The 24633-nt window shown below is 36.7% G+C and overlaps 2 protein-coding genes and 5 non-coding genes across 7 annotated transcripts in view; 6 read left to right on the top strand and 1 right to left on the bottom strand.

Annotated features, from left to right (window-relative positions):
• Positions 1–572: 572 nt before the first annotated feature.
• uts1 (urotensin 1) lies at positions 573–1266 on the top strand. Its single transcript, XM_059356771.1, has one exon. The coding sequence runs from the start codon at positions 573–575 to the stop codon at positions 1035–1037; it is 465 nt and encodes a 154-aa protein (XP_059212754.1). The 3' UTR covers positions 1038–1266.
• A 10811-nt stretch (positions 1267–12077) lies between these two features.
• Positions 12078–24633, bottom strand: part of trim54 (tripartite motif containing 54) — a 27273-nt gene continuing 14717 nt past the window's right edge. The window contains exons 4-8 of the mRNA XM_059356612.1: positions 20600–20695; positions 20238–20471; positions 15637–15659; positions 12765–12889; positions 12078–12157 (exon numbers count right to left, since the gene is read on the bottom strand). Of these exons, the coding sequence (XP_059212595.1) occupies positions 12078–12157; positions 12765–12889; positions 15637–15659; positions 20238–20471; positions 20600–20695 (558 nt within the window). The remainder of the gene's footprint in view (positions 12158–12764; positions 12890–15636; positions 15660–20237; positions 20472–20599; positions 20696–24633) is intronic.
• Positions 20864–20935, top strand: trnae-uuc (transfer RNA glutamic acid (anticodon UUC)). Its single transcript has one exon. It is a non-coding gene; the product is annotated as a tRNA-Glu (tRNA).
• Positions 22098–22169, top strand: trnae-uuc (transfer RNA glutamic acid (anticodon UUC)). Its single transcript has one exon. It is a non-coding gene; the product is annotated as a tRNA-Glu (tRNA).
• On the top strand, positions 23155–23226 carry trnae-uuc (transfer RNA glutamic acid (anticodon UUC)). The gene has a single exon. It is a non-coding gene; the product is annotated as a tRNA-Glu (tRNA).
• Positions 23537–23608, top strand: trnae-uuc (transfer RNA glutamic acid (anticodon UUC)). The gene has a single exon. It is a non-coding gene; the product is annotated as a tRNA-Glu (tRNA).
• trnae-uuc (transfer RNA glutamic acid (anticodon UUC)) lies at positions 23894–23965 on the top strand. The gene has a single exon. It is a non-coding gene; the product is annotated as a tRNA-Glu (tRNA).

Here is a 24633-nt window from a genome sequence, read left to right as displayed (position 1 = left end):
TGAAATGGACGTATTTGTGCAAGTGAGGACAAAAAAATCAATGCAGCTAGATAACCATCATCTTGGGACCTTTTTAGATATCCTGTTTTATTATCTCGTACTTATGTATATTAACTGTTTTTAATATTGTGAAAATTTTACTTTTTTGTGTGTTTTTGTGCTATTCGGTCAAGTTTTCTCTTCCAAATACTAGAAAAGATCTTATTTGCTTCTTTTTTCTTGCAGAAAGTGCCTTTCTGATTGACATTAAATGTTAAAATAACATTCATGTAGTTTAATTAATTGATAGGTTATTGTTTTCCAGGGCCTTTGTTATAAATTAACCAGATTTTGCACGGACTTAAGTGATAAAAATCAACCTCAGAGTGATTAAAGTTCTAAATAATTGCAATTATTTTGCAATGCATCTTGTTTTTTAGCATGAATCTGGCTATTTAAGCATAATAAAAAACTGCATTTGCAAAAAAATGTTTAAAAAGCTGCAAAAGTGCGCAACAAAACCAGTGAGTTTGATCATCTGCTCCACTTTCCTGATGTTGTATATCATGTATAACCTCCTCTGCCTGCAGGACATGAAGCCGGTCCCCCTACTCCTGCTCCTCTCCTCGGTCCTCCTCTCGTCGCACCTCCGCCCCGCCGCCGGCAGACCGCGCATCCTCCCCGGCTGGCTGGATGGCAGCGGCCGCCTCCAGACGCAGCAACTGGACGAAGTGCTCCTCAGAGCGGCGGCCGCCGGGGACAGCAGCGCCTCGGACCTGCTGGGCGACCACCTCCTGAGGTTCCTGCAGAAGAGGAACCCGGACCCTCTGCACCTGCTCTCACCTGCAGGGGAGAGCGAGGAGCAGCGGCACGCGGAGGAGGAGGAGGAGCAGGCGGTGAGGACGGCGGTGCAGCTGTTGAAACGCAGCGAAGAGCCGCCGCTGTCCATCGACCTCACCTTCCACCTGCTGAGGAATATGATCCAGATGGCCAAGATGGAGAGCCAGAGGGAGCAGGCTCAGCTCAACCGCAAAGTCCTCGACGAGGTCGGGAAGTAAAGCTCTATTTTTTTTAAATGCCTCATTAAAACAGCCAGAGAGCTGTCCCAAGTATTCAAGACCTCTGACATTAGTTGTTGTTTGTGCGCCTGCCTTCCTCTCCGCGTCATTTTACGCACAGATGGTGCCATTTTACGCATCGCAGCATCCGCGAGTAACATGTAAATTCTCAAGCGTTTATTTAAAGACTCTGTTGGAAAAGGTGGAAACGGACCTCTCAGACCCCCCCCCCCCCCCCCCCCCCCCCCCCCCCCCCCACCTCCTCATGGGTGCACCCCCACCCTCCTCACACACACACACACACACAGACACACACATACACACACACTCCTCTCCACACTGGACTTTATAAAGGGAACCTGTCTGCTATAATTTAACATTTGGACACATTTGAGCCAGAGATGTGTTCTTTGTCATTTGTGTTTATGATCAAAGGTTTTGATGCTTGAAATGAAGATATTTCTGCAGTATAGAGTTGACCTAAATATCTACAAATACTCAGTGTTAATGTATAGATCATCTTAATTTAAAGGATACTTGTTAGTCCCTGCAGATAAATAAGTCCAATATAAATTGTATTGTGGCTGTTTGGCTTTACACAACTGAATTGGTGCTGTGTTGAAAAGACTTTTAAATATAGAAACATGTTTTAAACTCTCCTATAATAAGTAAATCTTCAGCCGATACTGTTTGTGTGACATTTCTCCACATTTTCCCACCTGATTTTGTGGAAAATAAAACCCCTAATCTTTGGTTTCTGATTACAATATGGTGACAAAACACCAAAATAAAAGTTTTTTCTTTTTCTTCTTACTTTAGGACAATCATTAAATGAAAATTAAATAATCTAATGATTATACAGGTAGACTACAAAGACAGTAGGCTATTATTTCTTTGTTTTTTTTACCATTTATTTTCTTTGATTTGTTAATGTAAACCAAAATATTAAATGGGTAATTCATGCACCAAGGTATTGTGCTGGATAAAAGTGTCATAATGGGTTTTTTGATGGCACCAAAAATGGTTTAAAGCTATTTTCCAGTATTAATATACAAGTTCTGGCTAAATTAAGGTGGCATCCAACCAGTTAAAGTGAAATCTCAAGCCAATAATTAACCTTTGAGTAGTTATTCTGGTGGAAAAATTCAACCCCCTTTCCATAAATACCAAACTCTCCTCTGTCTCCTTGTTGTTTTAAATCCACTCTGATCGATCAAACTTTGTGATTTATTTGTATCTGAGAGAAGAAAAGGCAAATCACACTCTTATGTTGATCAGTTTTCAGCTCTCGCCTTCCTTTCATCCTCTTTTCTGTCCTTTTACTTTGAGCGGGAGCACTATCACCTGTACTGTATCACCTGTAGCATGCTAACCTAAAAAAAAAAAAAAAAGAAGGAAAAAAAGCTTTATTTTACCATAAACTCTCATGTCTGACTCTGATCACATTGTTTTAGAAAAAAGAAGAAAAAGCTTTTTTTGCCATTTATATTTTGTAATAAAAAAGTTTGAAGTAAAAAAAAAAAATCTATTGGTTCTGTTATTGTGCTGATTATAAATGTGTGTTCTGGGTTATAAAATACAACTTTCTGTGACTGATTTAAGTGTCATCCAATGTTTTTACATGAGTAATGAGACAAAACTGAAAATGAAAATACTAGAAAATTCACAGATTTTTTTGTCCAATTTGCAGGTTTATTATTTAATTTTGGATATCCATATCTTCCAGAGGATAAGTTGTAATAATGAAGGACCAGTTCAAACATTGAACGGAAATTTCTTCTTGATTCACGCTTTGGTTCATGACAAAATATCTCAAAAATGAATTACATTTTTTTATTTATTTTCATAAAACCTGACTTGAAGCTTGATATTTTTTGCATCTTCTTTTGTGCCACCATCAGGCAAAAATATTCCCAATGTATCAAAATAATTTAACATTGACTGCACAGATTAAAGCTCCTCAAAGAATTCATGTTTTTGCATGTGTGTCCAAAGGAGATGAACCCTTTTCATATGTTCTTTCACAATTTTTTTTTAATTTTCTTAATTTATTAGATAGTGTGCAGACAGAAGGCAGGTTTCCTTCCAAATGTTTAGCAAATTATGAGTTAATTTCAAGAAAATCAAACCTATTTTCCCATGTATTTGTGTCTAAATGGCTACTGGGGGCTGCAGCTCACTAGAGTTATTTTAGCACTGACAGGCTACGATTGTTAATATAAGTGTCTGAAGGATCCTACAGAGAAATAAAGTTTTTCTTTCCTTTTCTGCTTGATCCGGGCCGTTTGTTAACCCTCTGAAATCTTCGGCTCTTATGTCAGTTAAAAAATCTGTTAAAAATCTATACCATGCCATGTTGGTATCAGTTTTTTCAGCGTTACCTCACCTATAAGTCCTGATAATACATTTTTAACTTTGACTTACTTGATCAAAATTTTGAACCCAAAAGAAACAAAGGAAAACATAAAATCTGATCTTGAAATTTATGTTTCAAAACACAGAATTTTAAATATTGCAAATATGAATAGAGGTTGCAAATATATCTAACATATAACAGGTAAAATGAGGATAATATCTAGTTCTATATTTTATACTAAATATATTTGACATTATCTCCGGTTTTACTTGGCCGAATATCATCAAATAAAATCTGGCATGGAGTTTCAAGCCAGAACTTTAGAGAGAAGCTGATGGCAAGACTCAATGTTGCTTCATTTTTATGTCTTCACGTCATGAAGAAGTAATGTGCAGGTGGTTTCATGGACTCCAGAGGGTTAACAGTGTGAAGTCTCGCTCAAGAAGAAGTCTCATTCTTTTATATCATTGAAATCGGCTAGATGTTCCATCTGACGTCGAAAGTCTGTCTGAATCTCTTCTTGGCGCTCCTCAGAACAAGACTTCTTACTGATCGAGACTTCATGAGACAAACAAACAGACAGACTGTATCAAGTGAAAAATAAAGAAATACATTGTAATTCTCTGTGGGGTTATTTCCATGATGTTGTCAGACTATTATTGTTGTGTCAAATCCCAATTAATTCACAAGAACACATTCACAAGATGCACTCCAGACCTGCAGAGGGCAACCACACAAAAGAGCTGGGTGGAACCCAAACTCTCAGGAAGTGCTCCTAGAGGGACCATATTCACCTGGCACCTGCACTGCAAAAAAAGCCGACTTGTATTTTTTTGGCCTAAAACAGTGACTTAAGTTGGTAAAACTTGGACAACAAAGGAAGCCAGTTGTCTGCTCAAAAACAAGTTTGTGACTTGTTGTTACTTATATCTTTAAGTTGGGGTTCACAACAAGGGACAATAGTTCTGATAACTCTTATTTCTTTGTTGTGAAATGCGGGAAAACGGTGAAATTCGGTCATTAGCGAAAGCTAGCGGCTAACTGATGCTAGCGGCTAACTGATGCTATCGGCTAACTGATGCTAGCGGCGCTGCTCGTTACAGCTACAAGAGTAGCCATTAGCGTATCAACGCTAACTCAAAATTGTGGTCACAACATTAGCTGACATTTCATAGCGGTGTTACAATCGTGCCAATTCAGCACATTGCAGAAGTTAGCAGAAGTAAGGATTAAAAGTTATTACAATGTTAAATTATAAGTTCAAATATCTGAATTCAGAGTTGAGCAAACTCAAAAACAAATCTTAAAATATTTAGTTTAATTGTCCAACTTGAAATTTTATCGAAGTTTGTTGCCTTGAAATTTTGAGTTCACCCAACTTTTCCTTTTTTTGCAGTGTAGGTTAATTTGAATTACTTTGTTTGTTTGAAAGTAACGGTAACATTTATTCTTTAGGAAAACTGTTTGGTTAAATGTTTATTGGGATTTTTCAAGACTAATGTCTGTCTTTTCTGTTCATCTTGAAGGTTATCAACCTTTTCCATCCCATTCAATTCCATAGTTCTGTTTAAACCCTCAAACCCAAAACCATCTTCAAGAAAATAAAAATCAAAGAATAAGAGGAATCGAGTTTTCCTTTGCATCCTTCATCGGTCAACATGGTCTCACAGGAATCCGTGGAATAGCCAAGGATTCGCTTAACTCAAAATCCGTGGAATAGCCACGGATTTGCTTAACTCAAAATCCGTGGAATAGCCACGGAATCACTCAAATTTCCGTGAAACTGACACGGATTTCGCTACAATGCAAGTTAATGACAGTCATATCCCGTGGCTATTCCAACATACAAAGTGATTATGTACATTCACTGAGTGAAGATTTAGAAAATAAAACATATATTTCTCACTAGAAATGTGATCAAAATCCATTTTTATGCAGAAACTAAGTCAAAATATTGATTCTTTCACTAAAAATGAGAGAACTGTCCACCATGTTTTTTGTTCTGACCGCCGGGACCTTGAAAGTCACGTGACTTGGAACAAACCAATAGGAAAAAATATCCATGGAATAGCCACGGGATATGACTGTCATTAACTTGCATTGTAGCGAAATCCGTGTCAGTTTCACGGAAATTTGACTGATTCCGTGGCTATTCCACGGATTTTGAGTTAAGCAAATCTGTGGCTATTTCACGGATTCCTGTGAGACCAGGTTCTCATCGGTCGATCAAGCAGGTTTTCAAGTTTGGGCAGAGTTGTGGTGACAAAGCAGACAGAACTAGACAATTTTAACAATCGTAGCCTGTCAGTGTAAAAACAAGCACTTTTAGTGGAGTTATATTGATGCTGCACAATCAAACTAAAGGATTACACTGCAGTGTGTTTCATGGCTGCAGTTCTTGCTCATTATTGGACCAATATCATGTAAAATGTTGTTCCCATGAGTCACTTAAACACCAAAAAAAAAGGAAAAAGTGGGTTGAGAAATATCAAAGTAGCCCTTTAATTTCCAAGTTGTTGAACAGATAGAAAGAGAGAAGACAGAAGTCAAAACGGGCTTCTTGTTCCTCTGACTCAGACCAAACTGTGGGTGTGTTGGTGATTCTTCTGCCGTGTGTGCGTGTGCATGTGTGTGTCTGTGTGTGTGTGTGTGCACGTGTTGTTTCATCTGCCTCTATGCGCTTTACAAATGCCATTACGTATCAGTTTGTAGATGCAAAGCAACAACAAACGTGTGTGTCATCATCACTCTGAACTCTGATAATCTGCAGAACTCTGCAGAGCGTTTGACTTCAAAAGATCAAACCTGAAGCAAAGAATATTTAATGGTTAGTCTGCTGTTGCAGGAAAACCTGTAAAATTACAATGTTTCATGCATGAAGACAAATAGAGTCATTTGGAGATTTACATTCATATTGTTGTTTAAATTCTAGACAGCGTTTTAAATCCCAAGGATGCAAAATACTTTCTTACACCAAAGAGGAGCATGTTGTACTTCAGTTTATATAATAATAATAATAATAATAATAATAATAATAATAATAATAATAATAATAATCACAATTGGCATTTATAAAAATGTTTTCATGATTAAATAATTATTAAAAATTATATTTAAATGATTTAAAATTACTACATTTTTCCATTTCCCTTGAAATATTTGGTTATTTTTCCTTAATTTATTTTTGAATTTATTTTTTATAGTTATTTTCTTAATTTACTAAAAGTAATATTCATCTGGGTTTTTAACATTTCTTAATGTTATTTTATTCTTTCTTTCTTTTTTTATTTTTTTTATTTTATTTTATTTTATTTCCAGGCCAATAACAAAACATTTTTTTTATTTATCTGAAAAATAATAAGATTTTAATAAGACATGCTTTAATCAAGACAAATAAAATCGTAACAGTTGCTTTAGCATATATTTTCACTTTATTTGATCTATTTTTATTTATTTTTTTACATTTCTCAGTGGCGGGAGTCGTGCACCAATAAAATAATATATCAGTATAAATCATCTAAATATATCCACAGATGATGTGCCACTTTATATATAAAACCAACAAACTACATGAAACTATCACATTTCACAGTAAAATAAACAGCTTCGCAGGTCAACAAATTCTTATAATCATATGTAAAATAAAAAATATTTCATGCAATCAGAATAAATAAAAACAATCAGGAAAGAAATATAGAAAATGAGTGGCATATGTGACCAAAAATAAACATAATTATTAAAAAAAACATTCTCATTAAAACATTGTTAAAGGCATGATTAGTTACAAAGTGTATGCACATAGTTTGGAAAGAGTTCTAACCAAAAAAATAAATTTCAGACCTTAAGTTCAAAGTACATTTTAAAAATCAAAGCAGTGGCTAACACAGAAGAACTCATTTATCTGACTCAGTGAGGGTTAATTTAATCTGTGACCAGGTGAAAGAAAATAAAAGCAAGAATTTCTGGTTGTAAATCAACGAATCAACACTAATTCAACTTTTCTTACAACTCACAACATCCCAAAAGTTCCCAAAATGTTCACATATTACCTATTTTAGATATGTGAAAATTAGAAGATGACACAGGAGTAGATACCCAACCGCAAGACAGACACACAATTCCTGAAATGCAATTCCTGACTCTGATTGCCCAAAATTCCTTCACTTAAGGGCATAAAAACAACCAACAATCCCCTTACTTTTTCCCAGTGAGTGTCAGCTGCTAGATCCCCGTTTCTCTCACATTTTTTCAGGGCTGAAGTCTATATATCTCTACATTTTAAAGAAAACCTATTGGCAATATTAACATTCCCATCCTGACTTTTTCCGCCTGTCCCGTCCCGGTCCTGTGATAAATAGTCATATTGACTCCGCTCCTGCAGGAATCCTGGAAAAATGTCAGCTTCTAGTGCAAATAGCACACGAGCACTGTTTGCTATTTGCTTGTCAGCCTAGTGAGGGATGCATTACACCCTTTGTGGGGAACCTACTTCTAGACTAAGTTAACTTGTTATTTTCTGTTGCAGTTTGGTTAGGTTTAGGCAACAAAACTACCTGGTTAGGTTGAGGAAATGATGTAAAGTTTCATGAGGCTGTGATATCCTAGATCAGGGATGGGCAACTGGAGGCCCGGGGGCCGCCTACGGCCCGGATTCTCACTTAAAGTGGCCCTCAGTACAACTACATGCATTTGAGCATGAAATCTTAAAAGTGCAGTGTAAAAATGCACAAAATTACTTCTTGCATTAATGTTGGTCTGCTGTTCTTGCACTGAAGAAAAAAGTAATAACAGTAAGTGGTTATTTTTTATTTGCTTCAAACCTTTTGTATTCCTATTTATACTGTTACACTAGCCTGGGTATACCCAGACTGCCTTGCGCGCTCGAATTTAATTTCGAACCTCCATCCAGTCTGGCAACCAGAGAGGTTTCTTAGCCCTGTTTTAGGGATCCAATCACAGAGCGGGGAGGGACGGCAAGACGATGACGCGTACTGCTCGGCACTTGGAAGCTTGTAGTTTTCTTACGGATCCAACATGGCTGCTGCAGACGCGAAACTCTCTTTAGCTGTAGACGGTGTGGCTGAATGACATGAGGGGGAATAAAGCGTGAAAATAAACAATCTTGCAGAAAGCGAGAACTGGAGAAGCAAAGCAGCAAACAACACTCTCTCACAGACACACACACAACAAACATCCATTTCTGTTGCTCTACTACGTCATCTGGTATAACTGATCTGATTGGCTAAGAGCTACCTACAGACGCTTTGATAGACATTCTAAGCGCCCAATAAACGGCTCTGGAGGATCGTAAACCACACCTCCTCTACGGAGAAATGAACGGCTGGTTGCCAGACCAAATCTCATTTGAGATTAGTCTGGTGTTAGCCAGGCTACTGTTACACATGAATTTGAGCATGAAATATTTTAAGTTACTGCACTGTAAACATATTTAAAAATTTTAATTTTAAATTTTAAAATGGCAGTTTCATCATATCTGGTTAAGTGCACGGTCCTATATGTGGCCCTGTGGTAGTGTCCATGAAAAACTGTGGCCCCCTGCAGCATTTAAGTTGCCCATCCCTGGTCTAGATACAGCTCCTGATCCTGGTACAGCCTCACAAAACAAAAGCAGTTAGGTTGAGGAAATGATGATGATGGTTTGGGTTAAAAAAGACGATTTCAAAACAATAACCATGTCTAAAAAAGCCGCCTTTGCCAGTAAAATGCAGGAAAATGCATTTAATACTTGTTAGATGAATCATTTCATTGTTCGTTTGTTTTTTATCAAACAGACACTGAGAGAAATCCAGAATTTCAGCAGCCTCGTCCTGTAACAAAGCAGCGTCAGGTGCCCAAACCACACAGGGGGGCAGAGCAGGAAATATTCCTGTGGGTTGTTTTGGAAACCCCCTCGAAAAAAGCAAATCATTTGTAATGTGACCTACAGTAATGAGCTTATCTGCCCACTCTCTCAGCTCCACATCCTGCTCTCTGCTGCTGCTGTCATTCCTCTTTCTGCAGTTTTTTTGTGTTTTTCTCGTTGAAATACAGCATAAAAAAAGGGAAAATATTCAGTTTTGACTAAATAATTTAGCCTATAGTTGCTGCACACTCTCGCTCATAACCACAAATCTCTATGTTATTGACTTTAATCCCCACATTTTTTAATTTACATAACGACTGAAAAGAATGATAAAACTGTATCTTTACAGAAGCCTTTAGAGAAGCTATATAAGGGCTTTAAATCCTGAGGACACACATGAACGAAAACCTTTTTACTTTCCCTCCCACAACACAGAATACAGTGCTAAATCCACTGTATACGTTTCCTGTGAGCTATACATAGAGGGATATATTTACACACAATGCACTTTTTTTCTAAAACTGAACAAAAGGCAACAATGTGGGAGGTTTAGAATCTGGGAACACAGATGGTGAACATATGGAAAAGGTACGATTTCAATCAAGTTTTGTGTTTTTTTCATGTCGTCTTTGTTGGATTTCTTCCGGAGGATTATGGTAAAACCTCTATTTCCGTCTCTTTTTTTCCACAGGACTGCAGCGAGGACCTCGAGTCAAGAACAAAAAGAGGAATAACATGAGATCAGTGTCATCATCCCACGTCTGAACAATCACCAGTGACTCTCCAGCTGCTCGGCCTTAATGTCACAGAAACGCAGCGAGGAGGAGGAGGACCGCGCTGTTGTTGTTGAGTCAGCACGATGCTGTCGTCTCTCTGAGTGGACGAGGGGAATCCTTCGCCTCTCCTCTTTTTTTACGTAAGTGGTCTTGTTAGAGATGATTTCACACCGTACACAGTGAGCTGCTGCTGCTGATGTCGTTGCTGCCGCTGCTGACTTCAGTTTGAGCACATTTTTTTCCAAATATTACAATTCATCAGCGGAGCGACAAGAACATCTATAAACAGGCTCTGACACATTTGCAGCTCTTCAGCTGGAGAGCCGTCAGTGCAGCTTTGTGTTTTTTGCATTTTTAGATACTTGTTTATCTGCAGGATGCTCGTTCAGACACTTTAAACCCTTTGTGCATCATTGGTGACATTTTTGGATTTCTTTTTATTGTAACAGTCGTTGGTTGTGTTAACCCTTTGGAGTTTGGGGTTATTTTGTCCGTTTTTGACTCTTTTTCATTCTGCCTGTATAAACGACTTAAAAAGTGTTCACCATGCCATGTTGGTGTTGTTTTCAGCACAACCTCACCAATATGACCTGATTATTATTTTTTTCATTTTGACTTACTGGATCAACATTTTCAACACAAAAAACACACACAAAATTACAAAAACACATATAAAAATCACATTTTTATACAAGAAAACCCACATAAAAACCCACTTAAAACACACAGAAAACATACATTTTCTTTACAAAAACCACCCAAAAATAAAAAAAACACACATAAAACACACACAAAAATGACAAAAAACACATAAAACAAACATAAAAACACACTTAAAAACACACAAAAACACACATAAAACAAACACAAAAAATTATTTAAAAACAACACATAAAAACACACATAAAACACACAAAAACACACTAAAAACACATACATTTTCTTTACAAAAAACACCCAAAACATTTTGAAAAAACCCCCACATAAAACACAAACAAAAACACACATATGTACAAAAAACACCCCAAAAATTACAAACAACACACATAAAACACACAAAAACACACAAAAGATGAAAAAAAAACAAAACCATAAAAACACACATAAAACACACATAAAAAGACAAGGGGGGTTCATTTAAAATCACCCAGAGGTTTTACGGGCATTTTTTCCAGGCGTTTTAGGCCTAAATGGGTTAACAAACTCTGTATAAAACTAAAGACATTGAGCTGAAGAGGAGATTCAGGGCTTTGGGTTCGTCCTCTCCAGCTGAATAACTAATGTGAGGAGTCTGACACTTTCTAAACCAAAATCAAACAAACCACAAAGCCCCAGCTGAGCTGAACCCGATCAATTCATCAGTACAGGTCGACAGGGAGACTCAGAAGGTGTTTCAAGTTGTTTGTTTCTGTTCTGTTAGTCTCTCAGAGAATATACAATCAGTAAAAGTATAATATGTAACATTTATGGATTAAAATGTCTAAAAAACAAACTAAATGAGAGAAATGTTAATTTCTTATATCCTTTGTGCGTGTGTCAATGATATAGTTGTCTGCCTGAAGCTATCATAAATGAACTTTTTATCCTGTTTTAAGCCACATTTTTAGATACTGCTCAATTTAGCTATTTATTTTAACCACGAGAATGATTTAAGTCATCGAGACGTCGAGGAAGTTGAGCAAATGTTAGAATCAGCTCGGCTTGGAGCCTCCTCCCATGTGCAAACCTCATTGGAAAAACAAAAACTTTATAGGTTAAACTGCTTAAATCAGGCTTTTACTGGTTTTAATCACCAGATCTGTTAGTTTTGGAGAGCAGGAAATCTCCACGGATAATTCAGCTACCAATAAAACCTCCTGAACACTGAAGGAGCCCAGACCAGGAGAACCTGACCGCAATGACGACAACGCTGTGTATTTAGATATTGTTTTGATTGAGGGACTCCTAGTGGCTGAAAATTACACATTGTACCTTTAAATGAAATATTTCACCTTTAAAAACTCTTCACTAAAGTGGTTAAAACAGCAACTACCTCTGATTTGGTCTCAAAATCTGGAGGACAAGTCCAGGTCCAACTCTTCTCCACCTTCTTCAGGATCTTCTTCTTCTTCATCGTCTCCCACACCTAAACACACACACACACACACACACACACACACACACACACACGTGTACAGAACATAATTTTCACTCGAGAGAATGTTACATTGACTTTTAGTGAATCCACAACGTAAAAACAAGTCTCATCCTCAGGGATGGGAAACTTAAATGCTGCAGGGGGCCACAATTTTTCATGTTCACTACCACAGGGCCACATATAGGACCTTGTTCTTAACCAGATATGATGAAACTGCAATTTTAAATATGTTTACAGTGCAGTAACTTAACATATTTCATGCTTAAATGCATGTTTAACAGTATAAAGATGAATACAAAAGGTTAGAAGCAAATAAAAAATAACCACTTACTGTGATTTCTTTTTTTTTCAGTGCAAGAACAGCAGACCAACATTAATGGAAGAAGTAATTTTGCCCATTTCTACACTGCACTTTTAAGATTTCATGCTCAAATGCATGTAGTTGTACTGAGGGCCACTTCAAGTGAGGGTGCGGGCCGTATGTGGCCCCCGGGCCTCCAGTTGCCCATCCCTGGTCTATATTATATGTTCTGTCTCTGTTATCCTGTAACTGGTATATTAACCCTTTACTTTCAGGCTGTTTCTCTGTTCGTACCGGAGCAGAACTCGATGTTTCTCAGCATGTCGGCGAGGTCGTCGGTGTCGATGTCGAAGTGGCTCAAACTCTCATAACCGAGCTCCGGACGCTCCATGTGACCGGCCCGGGACGTCACCGCCATCCTGTCCACACACACACACACACACACACACACACACACACACACACACACACACACACACACACACATACACACACACAGGTTTCAATATATCACTTAAACATTTAAATTCAACTGTCACTATGCAAAAGTTTTAAATGCTGTTAAAGCAAATGAAAAAATGTTTTGGCTGTTTCAATATTACTGTGATAAAGCATCAAAATAACCCTTGATACAATCTGTAAAAAATCTGAAAATAATTTTATTAAAAAAATATTTTAAAATTTGTTTAAAAAAACAGTGAATCTACACATCTTAGAAGCTAGAACCATCAAATGTTTTTGCAATTAATTTTATGTCAATCAACTAATCTTTTATTTGATTTGTGATTTTAGTTGTATTTATAACAAAAGGAATTAATAACAAAACACAACTAAGATTTAGTTTAGTTTATCTGAATATTAGCCTGAATTAGAGACATTTTTTCCTCCTCAATGTTGGAAACATTTTAATAAAATCAGATACAAACACAGTCAGTTGTCATTGTATGACTCAGATTTGTATAATGACAGATACATATTCTCTGAGTTTTGCCTCTAAAAGCTGATAGTTTACTTTAAAATAGTTTTTAAGTCTTTTATTTACGCATTAAGACACTCTTGTATTCTGTTTTACACATTTGAAGTTAAAGCCTCTGATCTGCAGCCTCAGTAGTATTGACACATTCAAACATTAATATTTAATCAGGCAAATGTCAAAGATTATTGGTGTCGACTCAAAAGACCAACACTGCCTCGATCCATCAGCAAACACACACACACACACACACACACACACACACACACACACACACACTGCCAGACGGCAGCGTTCAGAGCAGATTTGTTTGGTTTTTCGATCTCTTAGCAACAAGCCGATCATCTGCTGCATAATGTATACAAAGTGACTAAAGAGTCACAGAGCTGACGGCTGGAATGACACACAGCCGTATGCTGCCACAGTACATCTACTCTAGTACTGTGTTTAAGTACAACTCTGAGGTACTAGTACTTGTATTTCCCAACATGATTTCACAGGAATCTGTGAAATAGCCACGGAATCACTCAAATTTCCTTGAAACTGACACGGATTTCGCTACAATGCAAGTTAAAGACAGTCATATCCCGTGGCTATTCCAACATACAAAGTGATTATGTACATTCACTGAGTGAATATTTAGAAAATAAAACATATATTTCTTGCTAGAAATGTAATCAAAATCCATTTTTATGCAGAAACTAAGTCAAAATATTGTTTTTTTCACTAAAAATGAGAGAACTGTCCGCCATGTTTTTTGTTCTGACCGCCGGGACCTTGAAAGTCACGTGACTTGGAACAAACCAATAGGAAAAAATATCCATGGAATAGCCACGGGATATGACTGTCATTAATTTGCATTGTAGCGGAATCCGTGTCAGTTTCACGGAAATTTGAGTGATTCTGTGGCTATTCCACGGATTTTGAGTTAAGCGAATCCATGGCTATTTCACAGATTCCTGTGAGACCAGGTTCTAATAAGAATATAAATTATGATGTGTTATTAGAGGCTAAGATCAGGTCAGACTTTACTATAAAGTAGGGTTGTCCCGATACTAAAATTTTCAACTCGATACCGATACTCAGGAAAATATACGATACTCAATACCATTTTTCAATTTAACAACAAATTGACAAGAAAAATGCAACATGTTAAAATGAACAGAACCACAGGTTAAATATTTATAATAAAAAACAGTTGTGCAAAAAGAAACGGCAGCTATGATAACAAGCTTCAGATACTCGATACTTTTGAAAATGAGTATTGTATCTGGATACAACGTTTTAGTATTGATACTTTTTTGAGTATCGATACTTTTGACAACCCTACTATAAAGTAGTTAAAAGTGAAATGTTATCAATTTACATCCGTCTCTTTGTCATTGCAGCATGGGTTGTATGTGCAGATGAACAGTGTTTGGCTTTCCTCCATGTCTCCAGTGCATGGACGTATAAATAGAACTGGATACATTGTTGGAGGTAGGCCCCGTTCATTCCTATGAAAGTTGGTCATAGGCACATGAAGCAGTCATGTCTAGAGAGAACGGTCTCCCCTCAAAACCACCCCAATGACACAAAACTAGTAGAAAATCTTCCTTAAAATCTCAAATTTCCCTTAAATTTACTGTAAAAATGTGTTGTCTTTTTGATTGTTATAGGTTTTTTAAAAACTTGAGACAAATTGTCCCTTCAATTTACAAAAAATTTGTTGTCTTATTTTTTTTTATGGTTGTTAAAATCTGCAAAATAATTTTAGATGATTTCCCATTAACTTATTGTAAAAAAAAAAAAAAAGTGTTGTCTTTTCGATTGTTTTACATTATTATAAAAACTACAACTTGGCACTAAATTTCCCTTTAATTACTTTAAAAAAGAGATGTGTTAGCTTTTTATTGTCATAGGTTTTAAAAATCTGTAAAATACCTTGAGACAAAGTTTTCCCTTTAATTCACTGAAAAAAATGCTTGTCTTTTTTTATTTTTTTTTATGGGTTTTTTACATTTGCAAATTACATGTCACTAAAGAAATTGAATAAAGCATACAATAATTACCTCCTAAATGTGGTTGAGTAGAAGTAGAAGGTTGCAATAATGGAAATACTTAAATAAACAGCCTCAGAATTGTAATTTAGTAAAAACATTTTTTACTTTATTAGTTAATGGTTAAAATCTGATGCACAAACACTCGACTTACTTCTCCAGGATGTCCTGGGCGCTCTGTGAGACAGAAAAAGAAATCAAATTAACCACATTGTGCTTCAGTTGTGCGTGCCAGCGACATCAGTCACAAGTGTTTGTCAGACGCGTCACAGTGTTGAAATAAAAACATGATTTTAAGAAATACTGCCAGCTGCCAGATTGGCCTGACGCTGTTTACTACCTGCTGCCTCAGACTCTATCTGCTCCAACACCTGCTCAGAGAGACGACGTGGCTGAGCATAAAACAGACACACCTGAGGCTCCAGCTTCCTCACACACAACAAACACAACAAACACAACAAACACACACAACAAACAGACACTTTCCTCAGTGGAGACGCAGTGACGCAGACACGTTGCATCAGAAATAAGATGCTGAATTTAGCCAGAGTGAGATTTAGACGTCTTCACTGTTTAACAAACTCTTCTGTCACGTTTCTCTCGACCTTTAAATGACGTCTAAAGCTTGTTTTTTTATTTATGCACCCGATGACACATAAAGTACCAGTCAATATGCTAAAAAAGAGACATTTCTGAACAACTTTTGTGTCTTTAAAATGCAGAAAAGAGCTGCAGCAAATCAATTTTTTTTTGGTCTATAAACTTTCGGGAATCAAAAAATCAAATGCGACATATTTAGTATATTTGTTTATATATATGTATCAATAAATCATAAAACTCTCATCATTCTGCCTCCTTTTGTGGTGGGAGACAGAGTTTATTAAGAGCGAGATAGCAGGTCAGCAGTAGATGCCACATTGAAGATTAATTTGATGCAGCTCAGCGCTGTGTGTGAGAGTTTTCTAGTCATAAATAAGTCATAAAAAGTGTGTTCTGGTGAGGTGCAATGTTGAAAATTTAGCCTCATTTTTTTGAGTTGATACCATTTGTTGCACTGATTTGCACTTGATTTGGTGCTAAATTGAACTATTTTTGACCACTTGAGCATTGATGGAATATGAAAGAAAGTGTTAACTGTTTAACAAACTCTTCTGTCACGTTTCTCTCGACCTTTAAATGACGTCCAAAGCTTGTTTTTTTATTTATGCACCCGATGACACATAAAGTACCAGTCAATATGCAAAAAAAAGAGACATTTCTGAGTAACTTTTGTGTCCTTAAAATGAAACTTAGGGCTGCAACTAATCAATGATTTTTTTGGTCTATGAACTTTCAGGAATTAGAAAATTAAATGCAACATCTTCAAATAAGTTTTTTTGTTCGACCATCAGTCCAAACTCTATAAGATATTTGTTTTAATTAGGGCCTCGGGGCTAACGCACCGAGCACTGGGCGAAGCCCCGAGCACTACTGTTATACTGTGGATTTCTTCTTCTTCCTCTTCCGGACGCAATTTCGTCCCGCTACTAGTCCTACAACTTAAAGAGTTGCAGGACAAATTATATATCAAAACGTGCGGTTTGATCGGGATCGGTGTGCTATTACTTTTCTCTACAGAATACGATTTTTTGCGACGTAAGTCAATTTTGCATTGAAATGAATGGGACGGACGACAAAAAATGAGCGAAAAAGAACAATAATTGGAGATTTTTAAACGTCTACTTCTCCGGCATAATTTCACCTAGAGACTCCATTTAAACTTTAAGCAGTAGACATAAGTCTTGTGTATCGGTGTATTAATCCACGTTTCGATAGGTCATATAGTTTTTTATCAATCCCTGTTTAATGACCATGATAATTTTTGGAGAAATTCTGAGATTATAATGGGTGTGTATTGCACGGAATGTTCGTGTCAGAGTGTGTGATGTCATCGCTCAGAGTGTAGAGGGAGAGGTAAAACTGTCAAAAAATTAATTTGAAAACTGCGCTCCAGGCCGCAAATTCCACTCTACAGAAATAATTTATACATAGAAACGTAGGAAAATGTGTCTGCTCACTCACAATCCTCTGGTAACGCTGTCAGAGTTATAGTTTGGGCGTAGGATGCACAGATGATCCACCAACACCACCAACAGCCTCATTGGCTCCCATATTAAAAACGCAGGGAGATTTGGAAAAAAGGAAGATGGAACAGTTTTTTTAGATCGCTCTAACAAAACTATTTTTTTATTTTTCTTTAAAAAAATCATATGTAGACGTTCAGGAAGAACTCGGGACGCTCAAAGTGAAGTCGGATCAATGATAGGTATTATGGTTTTGACAAAAATGCTTTCTGTTCGAGGCCAGAAATTCGAGTCTGTCCACCTCTGGCTGCTGTCACTCTTTCATTAACAGGTGTCAGTTAATTCTGTTGATTGCTTTGATCTGATTGCCTTTGATCTTTGATGTGATTACAGTTACAGATACACACACACACACACATGCACTAAAGTGCGCACACTCCTCACACATGCATAAACATGCTTCATACACGCACACACAGGTAACTTTATGTGATTTTAATTACACACACACACACACACACACACACACACACACACACACACGCACACACACACAGGTAACTTTATGTGATTTTAATTACACCTACACACACACACACACACACACACACACACACACACATTTTGAGGTTAAAGGGCATAGTTTGAAATCTCTGAAGAATCTCATCATAGTGTACACACACCGGCAGTAGCCCCCGTGGCCCTTTCAAAATTTCCCCAGAGGAAATTTTCTAGTTATGATATAAAGTAGTTTTAAGCAGAAACTCCAAACATATGGAAAGCTTAAACTAGTTGATGATTGGCATTTTTGCTTCACAAAACGACAGAGAATTAATCAGTGAGACTAAATTTGTGTAATTCTGTATTTATCTTCGTTGTAAGGCAAAAAATTGTGGCTCCATTCTGAGATTTTTTCTCTTTTTGTGGCCAACAACGGCTCTTTTGTTGGTAAAGGTTGCCGACTTGGTCTAGCATGACTGTATGACTGTGCCCTTATAGAGATTTGTGCATGTGATCAATTGTTTCATCGATACAGTGCTCTGGACTGACAGTCATGATCTCTGCAGCCGGATGAATTAATCATGTGTTTGTGGTCTTCAGGTATGCAGGAGCAGAGACAGAGCTGCTGTCCCCAGAGGGAGCAGAGCGTCCCCACACCGAGGAGGCGTCCCGCTGGGGTTCCTGCCCCTGTTCCCTCCTCAGCCTGCAGCTTGAACATGAAGCCCTTGATCATCTCCAGCAGCAGACATGGCCCGGAGCATCCTGTATAATAAAACCTGCAGCTGAGGCTCATGTGACGTCTGGGATTCTTAAAAAATGCACTTTTTATTTGGTGTATATACCTGTATATTTGGCCTGAATTAAATATTTACTATATTAGTTTATATATGTATCATTTAACCATTAACCCCTCATCATTCTGCCTCCTTTTGTGGTGGGAGACAGGGTTTTTAAGGGGGAGATAGCAGGTCAGCAGTAGATGCCACACTGAAGATAATTTGATGCAGCTCAGCACTGTTTGTGTGTTTGTGTGTGTGTGTTTTCTAGTCATAAATAAGTCATAAAAAGTGTGTTCTGGTGAGGCGCCTATTCGAATGTTGAAGATTTAGCCTCATTTTTTGTGTTGATACCATTTGTTGCACTGATTTGGTGCTAAATTTAACTATTTTTGACCACTTAAGCATGATGGAACATAAAAAACAGTCAAATATCCCTCCAAAATACCACATATAGACACCAAGACCTTAAGGAACACAAAAGATTGGTATTGAAACTTTTGATATTTGAAGATTTCTGCCAGGATTGCATTTTTTCCAGTAATTGCACTTCTGTTCTGTAAACTGCTGCTAAACCCCCAAATTGTCAATAAACTGTGGAAAGTTGCACATCCTCTGAATGCTCCAGGTCTCTAGTTTGTGGTTGTAAAGTTTCATGAGGCTGTGATTATCCGAGAGGTCACAGCAGCTCATTTTATACAGCGAGGACAAGTTAAAAAATGCTCTCACAACACTGTAAAAAATATATATATTCCAGAAATGTACTGGATTATTTTACAGTGTTTTTCCTGTTTGTTTTTTCATTTTTGTCATCTCCTTTGAGTCGGGTCATGACACTACGTTAAGCGCAAATGCCATAAAAAAGTAAATTACTTTCATTACGAATATTTACCATAAAATGAAATTTGAAAAATCTATAAATTAATATAATGGGACTTTTTTTTAAAGTATTATTCAACTGCTTAATGCTCTTGAATGTTAAAATTACAGCATAAAAATACAAAACAATACATATCACTTTTCTGAATATAAAATGAAGGCAACTTTTTTTTCTTTTTTCTTATAAAACTTAACATTTTGTGTAAAAAGTGATTTAAAGTCTAGCAGAAAAAGTTATATAAAGTTAAAAAAAACTATAAAATTGTATATATTTTTTAATACAGATATTTGATATATATAATATGTATTTATAAGGAAATTATTTGTCAAATATTTTCCTTTTTTTTTTTTTTTTTTACTGTTATTTGATGTTAAGTTTTTGGCAACTTTTACTGCCAGACTTTGTAAAAAAAATTTTTTTATCAATACATTTTTTTACAGTGCACATTGAAATGCTACTATTGGGACTAACATTACACATGAATAAAATTGGCTCAGAAACTAATAAAATGCCGCTGCTGTGAAGCCCCGCCCACCTGTATGAACAGAGGCATGTGCAGCTCCTCCATGGTCTGGATGGCCGACTCCACCAGCGTCACGGCCGTCTCCAGCTGCTCGCCGTGCCGCCGTATGAGCGAGCGGACACGTTTCAGTTTGTCGTCCTGCTGTTTGCTGATCAGACCCACCAGCTCCTGCTTCCGCTCATCCAAGATGGCCGCCAGACTCTCAAAGCTGTGAGCCAGCTGCTCCCTCTGCCGCCGACCGTTCTCCTGCAGTGGGAAACAAGAAACATCTCATAAGGACTCTTTATGGATCCATAAATAAATATAATACACAACCAGATAATAAAAATGTTTCCTTGTGTGTGTGTGTGTGTGTGTGTGTGTGTGTGTCTGACCTCGACCACGTGGCAGATTTCTTCCATCTGAGAGATGACGGCCTGCACGTGGTCGTTACTGGCAACCAGCAGAGCGATGCTGTCGCTCAGGTCGCTCTGCAGACATCCAAAACAACAACAACAACGTTACATTCAGTCATTTAACCCATAAGAACCCAGACCCAGTTATCTTTTTTTTGACAAAAATCGACATGCTTCTGAGTTTTTTTCATCAGGAGGTCATTTTTGGACATCACATAATATGGTGTTTTCTCACATGTATGTTCCCATATGGTCTAGTGGTTAGGATTCCTGGTTTTCACCCAGGTGGCCCGGGTTCAACTCCCGGTATGGGAAATACGTAGGTTGGAAATTTAACTGCAAGGTTGCTGGTGCTTGAGTAAAGGCATATAACATAATGCAAGGTGTGTTCACTTGTGTGAAGTTAAATGCAGAGGTTGAATTTCCCCATTGTGGGATTAATGAAGGATGAACCTTATCAACAGACTATTATTGACCCATTTTAAAATTTGACCAATTTTGACAAAAATCGACATTTAAAGTATGCTTTTTTTTTTTTAAGGGGGATCATTTTTGGTCATCCCATCATATGGTCGGCTTTTTTAAAAACTATTGTGGACAATCTATATTACTACATGTATCAACAAACTATATTTGACCCATTTTAATCATTTTCAGCATTTTAAAATTTGATCATTTTTGACAAAAATCGACATGCTATAGTATGACTTTTTCTATTTTCTTCCATTTTTGGACATCACATAATGTGGTGTTGTTCTGTAGTTTCTGGCATATTATGCTGTAATATGTATCAACAGACTATAATCAACAGACAATAATAGTCTGTTGATACATGTAGTAGTGGAGTTTGCTACCAAAAATAGCAAAGAAACACCATATTATTGGATGTCCAAAAATGATCCCTCAAAAAAGAGTCATACTATAATAGTATGACTCTTTTTTGAGGGATCATTTTTCAACATCCCATGACACGGTGTTTTTTCACCATTTTTGACAAACTATACTACTACATGTATCCACAGACTGTAAATGACCCATTTGAAGCATTTTCAGGCATTTTAAAATTTGACAAATTTTGTCAAAAATCAACATACTATAGTATGACTTTTTTAAAGGGGGATCATTTTTGGACATCCAATAATATGGTGTTTCTTTGCTATTTTTGGTAGCAAACTCCACTACTACATGTATCAACAGACTATAACTAACCCGTTTTAATCATTTTTAGGCATTTTAAAATTTTACCATTTTTGACAAAAATCGGCATGCTATAGTATGACTTTTTTATCAGGAGGTCATTTTTGGAACCATAATCAAATCAAATCAATTTTATTTATATAGCCCAAAATCACAAATCACAGATTTGCTTCAAAGGGCTTCACAGACTGTACATGGTACGGCATCCTCTGTCCTTACCATAATATGGTGTTTTCAAGCTAATTTTGCACAAAGTACTACTAGAATATCATGTAAATGTTCCCATATGGTCTAGCGGTTAGGATTCCTGGTTTTCACCCAGGCGGCCCGGGTTCAACTCCCGGTATGGGAAATACATCTTTGGTATCCGTGACTTAGAGACCTTAGAGGTTAGAAATTGGGCTTTTAACCGCACGGTTGCTGGTGCAAATCCAAAGAATGCCTAACGTACCCTTGAGCAAGGCATATAACATAATGCATGGTGCGTTCACTTGTGTGTAAGAAAGAGAAATGGATTAAATGCAGAGGTTGAATTTACCCATTGTGGGATTAATAAAGGATGAATCTTATCAACAGACTATAATTGACCCATTTGAAGCATTTTCAGAAATTTTAAAATTTGACATTTTTGGCCATTCCATAATATGGTGTTTTTTTTTAACTATTTTTGTACAAACTATACTAATATATGTATCAACAGACTATTAATGACCCATTTGAAGCATTTTTAGGCATTTTAAAATTTGACAATTTTTGACCAAAATGTAGACTTTTTCTATTTTCTTCCGTTTTTGGACATCCCATAATATGGTGTTTTTATGTCATTTCTGGATCAACAGACTAGAATTAACAGACTTGAAGCATTTTTAGGCATTTTCAAATTTTACCATTTTTGACAAAAATCGACATGCTATAGTATGACTTTTTCTTGAGGGATCATTTTTCAACATCCCATGACACGGTGTTTTTTCACCATTTTTGACAAACTATACTACTACATGTATCCACAGACTGTAAATGACCCATTTGAAGCATTTTTAGGCATTTTAAAATTTGACAAATTTTGACAAAAATCGACATATGACCTTTTTTTGAGTGAGTCATTTTTGGACATCCAATAATATGGTGTTTATTTGCTATTTTTGGTCAAACTCCACTACTACATGTATCAACAGACTATAACTAACCCGTTTTAATCATTTTTAGGCATTTTCAAATTTTACCATTTTTGACAAAAATCGACATGCCTTTTTTATCAGGAGGTCATTTTTGGAACCATAATATGGTGTTTTCAAGCTAATTTTGCAGAAACTACTACTAAAATATCATGTAAATATTCCCATATGGTCTAGCGGTTAGGATTCCTGGTTTTCACCCAGGTGGCCCGGGTTCAACTCCCGGTATGGGAAATATATCTTTGGTATCCGTGACTTAGAGGTTAGAAATTGGGCTTTTAACCGTAAGGTTGCTCGTGCAAATCCAAAGAATGCCTAACGTACCCTTGAGCAAGGCATATGACATAATCCACTACTACATGTATCAACAGACTATAAGTAACCCGTTTTAATCATTTTTAGGCATTTTCAAATTTTACTATTTTTGACAAAAATTGACATGCTATAGTATGACTTTTTTTATCAGGAGGTCATTTTTGGAACCATAATATGGTGTTTTCAAGCTATTTTGGCACAAACTACTACTAAAATATCATGTAAATATTCCCATATGGTCTAGCGGTTAGGATTCCTGGTTTTCACCCAGGCGGCCCGGGTTCAACTCCCGGTATGGGAAATACATCTTTGGTATCTGTGACTTAGAGGTTAGAAATTGGACATTTAACTGCAAGGTTGCTGGTGCAAATCCAAAAAAAATGACTATTGTACCCTTGAGCAAGGCATATAACATAATGCATGGTGCGTTCACTTGTGTGTAAGAAAGAGAAATGGATTAAACCCTATCTTGACAAAAATCAACATGCTATAGTAAAACTTTTTATCAGGAGTTCATTTTTGGACAATAATATGGTGTTTTTTTGCTATTTTTGCACAAACTACTACTAAAATATCATGTATACATTCCCATATGGTCTAGCGGTTAGGATTCCTGGTTTTCACCCAGGCGGCCCGGGTTCAACTCCCGGTATGGGAAAACTTCTTGGTTATCTGTGATTTAGAGGTTAGAAATCAAAAATTGCAGGGCAAGGGCTAATGTACCCTTGAGCAAGGCATGTACTCGTGTGTACGAAAGAGGAATGGGTTAAATGCAGATGTTGAATTTCCCCATTGTGGGATTAATCTTAAATATTATCAACAGACTATATTTGACCCATTTGAAGCATTTTCAGGCATTTTAAAATTTGACAATTTTTAACAAAAATCAACATTTAATTTTTTTAAGGTGGGATGGGGGGGGGGGGGGGGGGGGGTCATTTCTGGACATCCCATAGTATGGTGTTTTTTTTCACTATTTTGGACAACCTACTACATGTATCAACAGACTATAATTGACCCATTTCTAGCCCTTTTAGGCAAATGCCTAAAATTTGAACTTTTTTGACAAAAATCTAGATTTTTTTTTCTTCCATTTTTGGACATTCCATAGTATTGTATTTTATTTTATTTCTGGACATATTATGCTCTAATATGTATCAAAAGACTATTATTGGCCCATTTTTAGCATTTGTAGGCATTTTAAAATTTTGACAAAAATCGACAAATAATGACTTTTTTCCCCAGATTTTTGGACATACTCTAAATTCGTCGTTTTTTTTTATAACATTTTGGGACATATTATACTATTACCATGATCAACATGCC

The sequence above is a fragment of the Centropristis striata genome, chromosome 18 (assembly GCF_030273125.1).
Source record: "Centropristis striata isolate RG_2023a ecotype Rhode Island chromosome 18, C.striata_1.0, whole genome shotgun sequence".
Classification (NCBI taxonomy): domain Eukaryota; kingdom Metazoa; phylum Chordata; class Actinopteri; order Perciformes; family Serranidae; genus Centropristis; species Centropristis striata.
The sequence above is the reverse complement of the archived record's forward strand: the minus strand, read 5'-3'. Positions and strand labels throughout refer to the sequence as shown.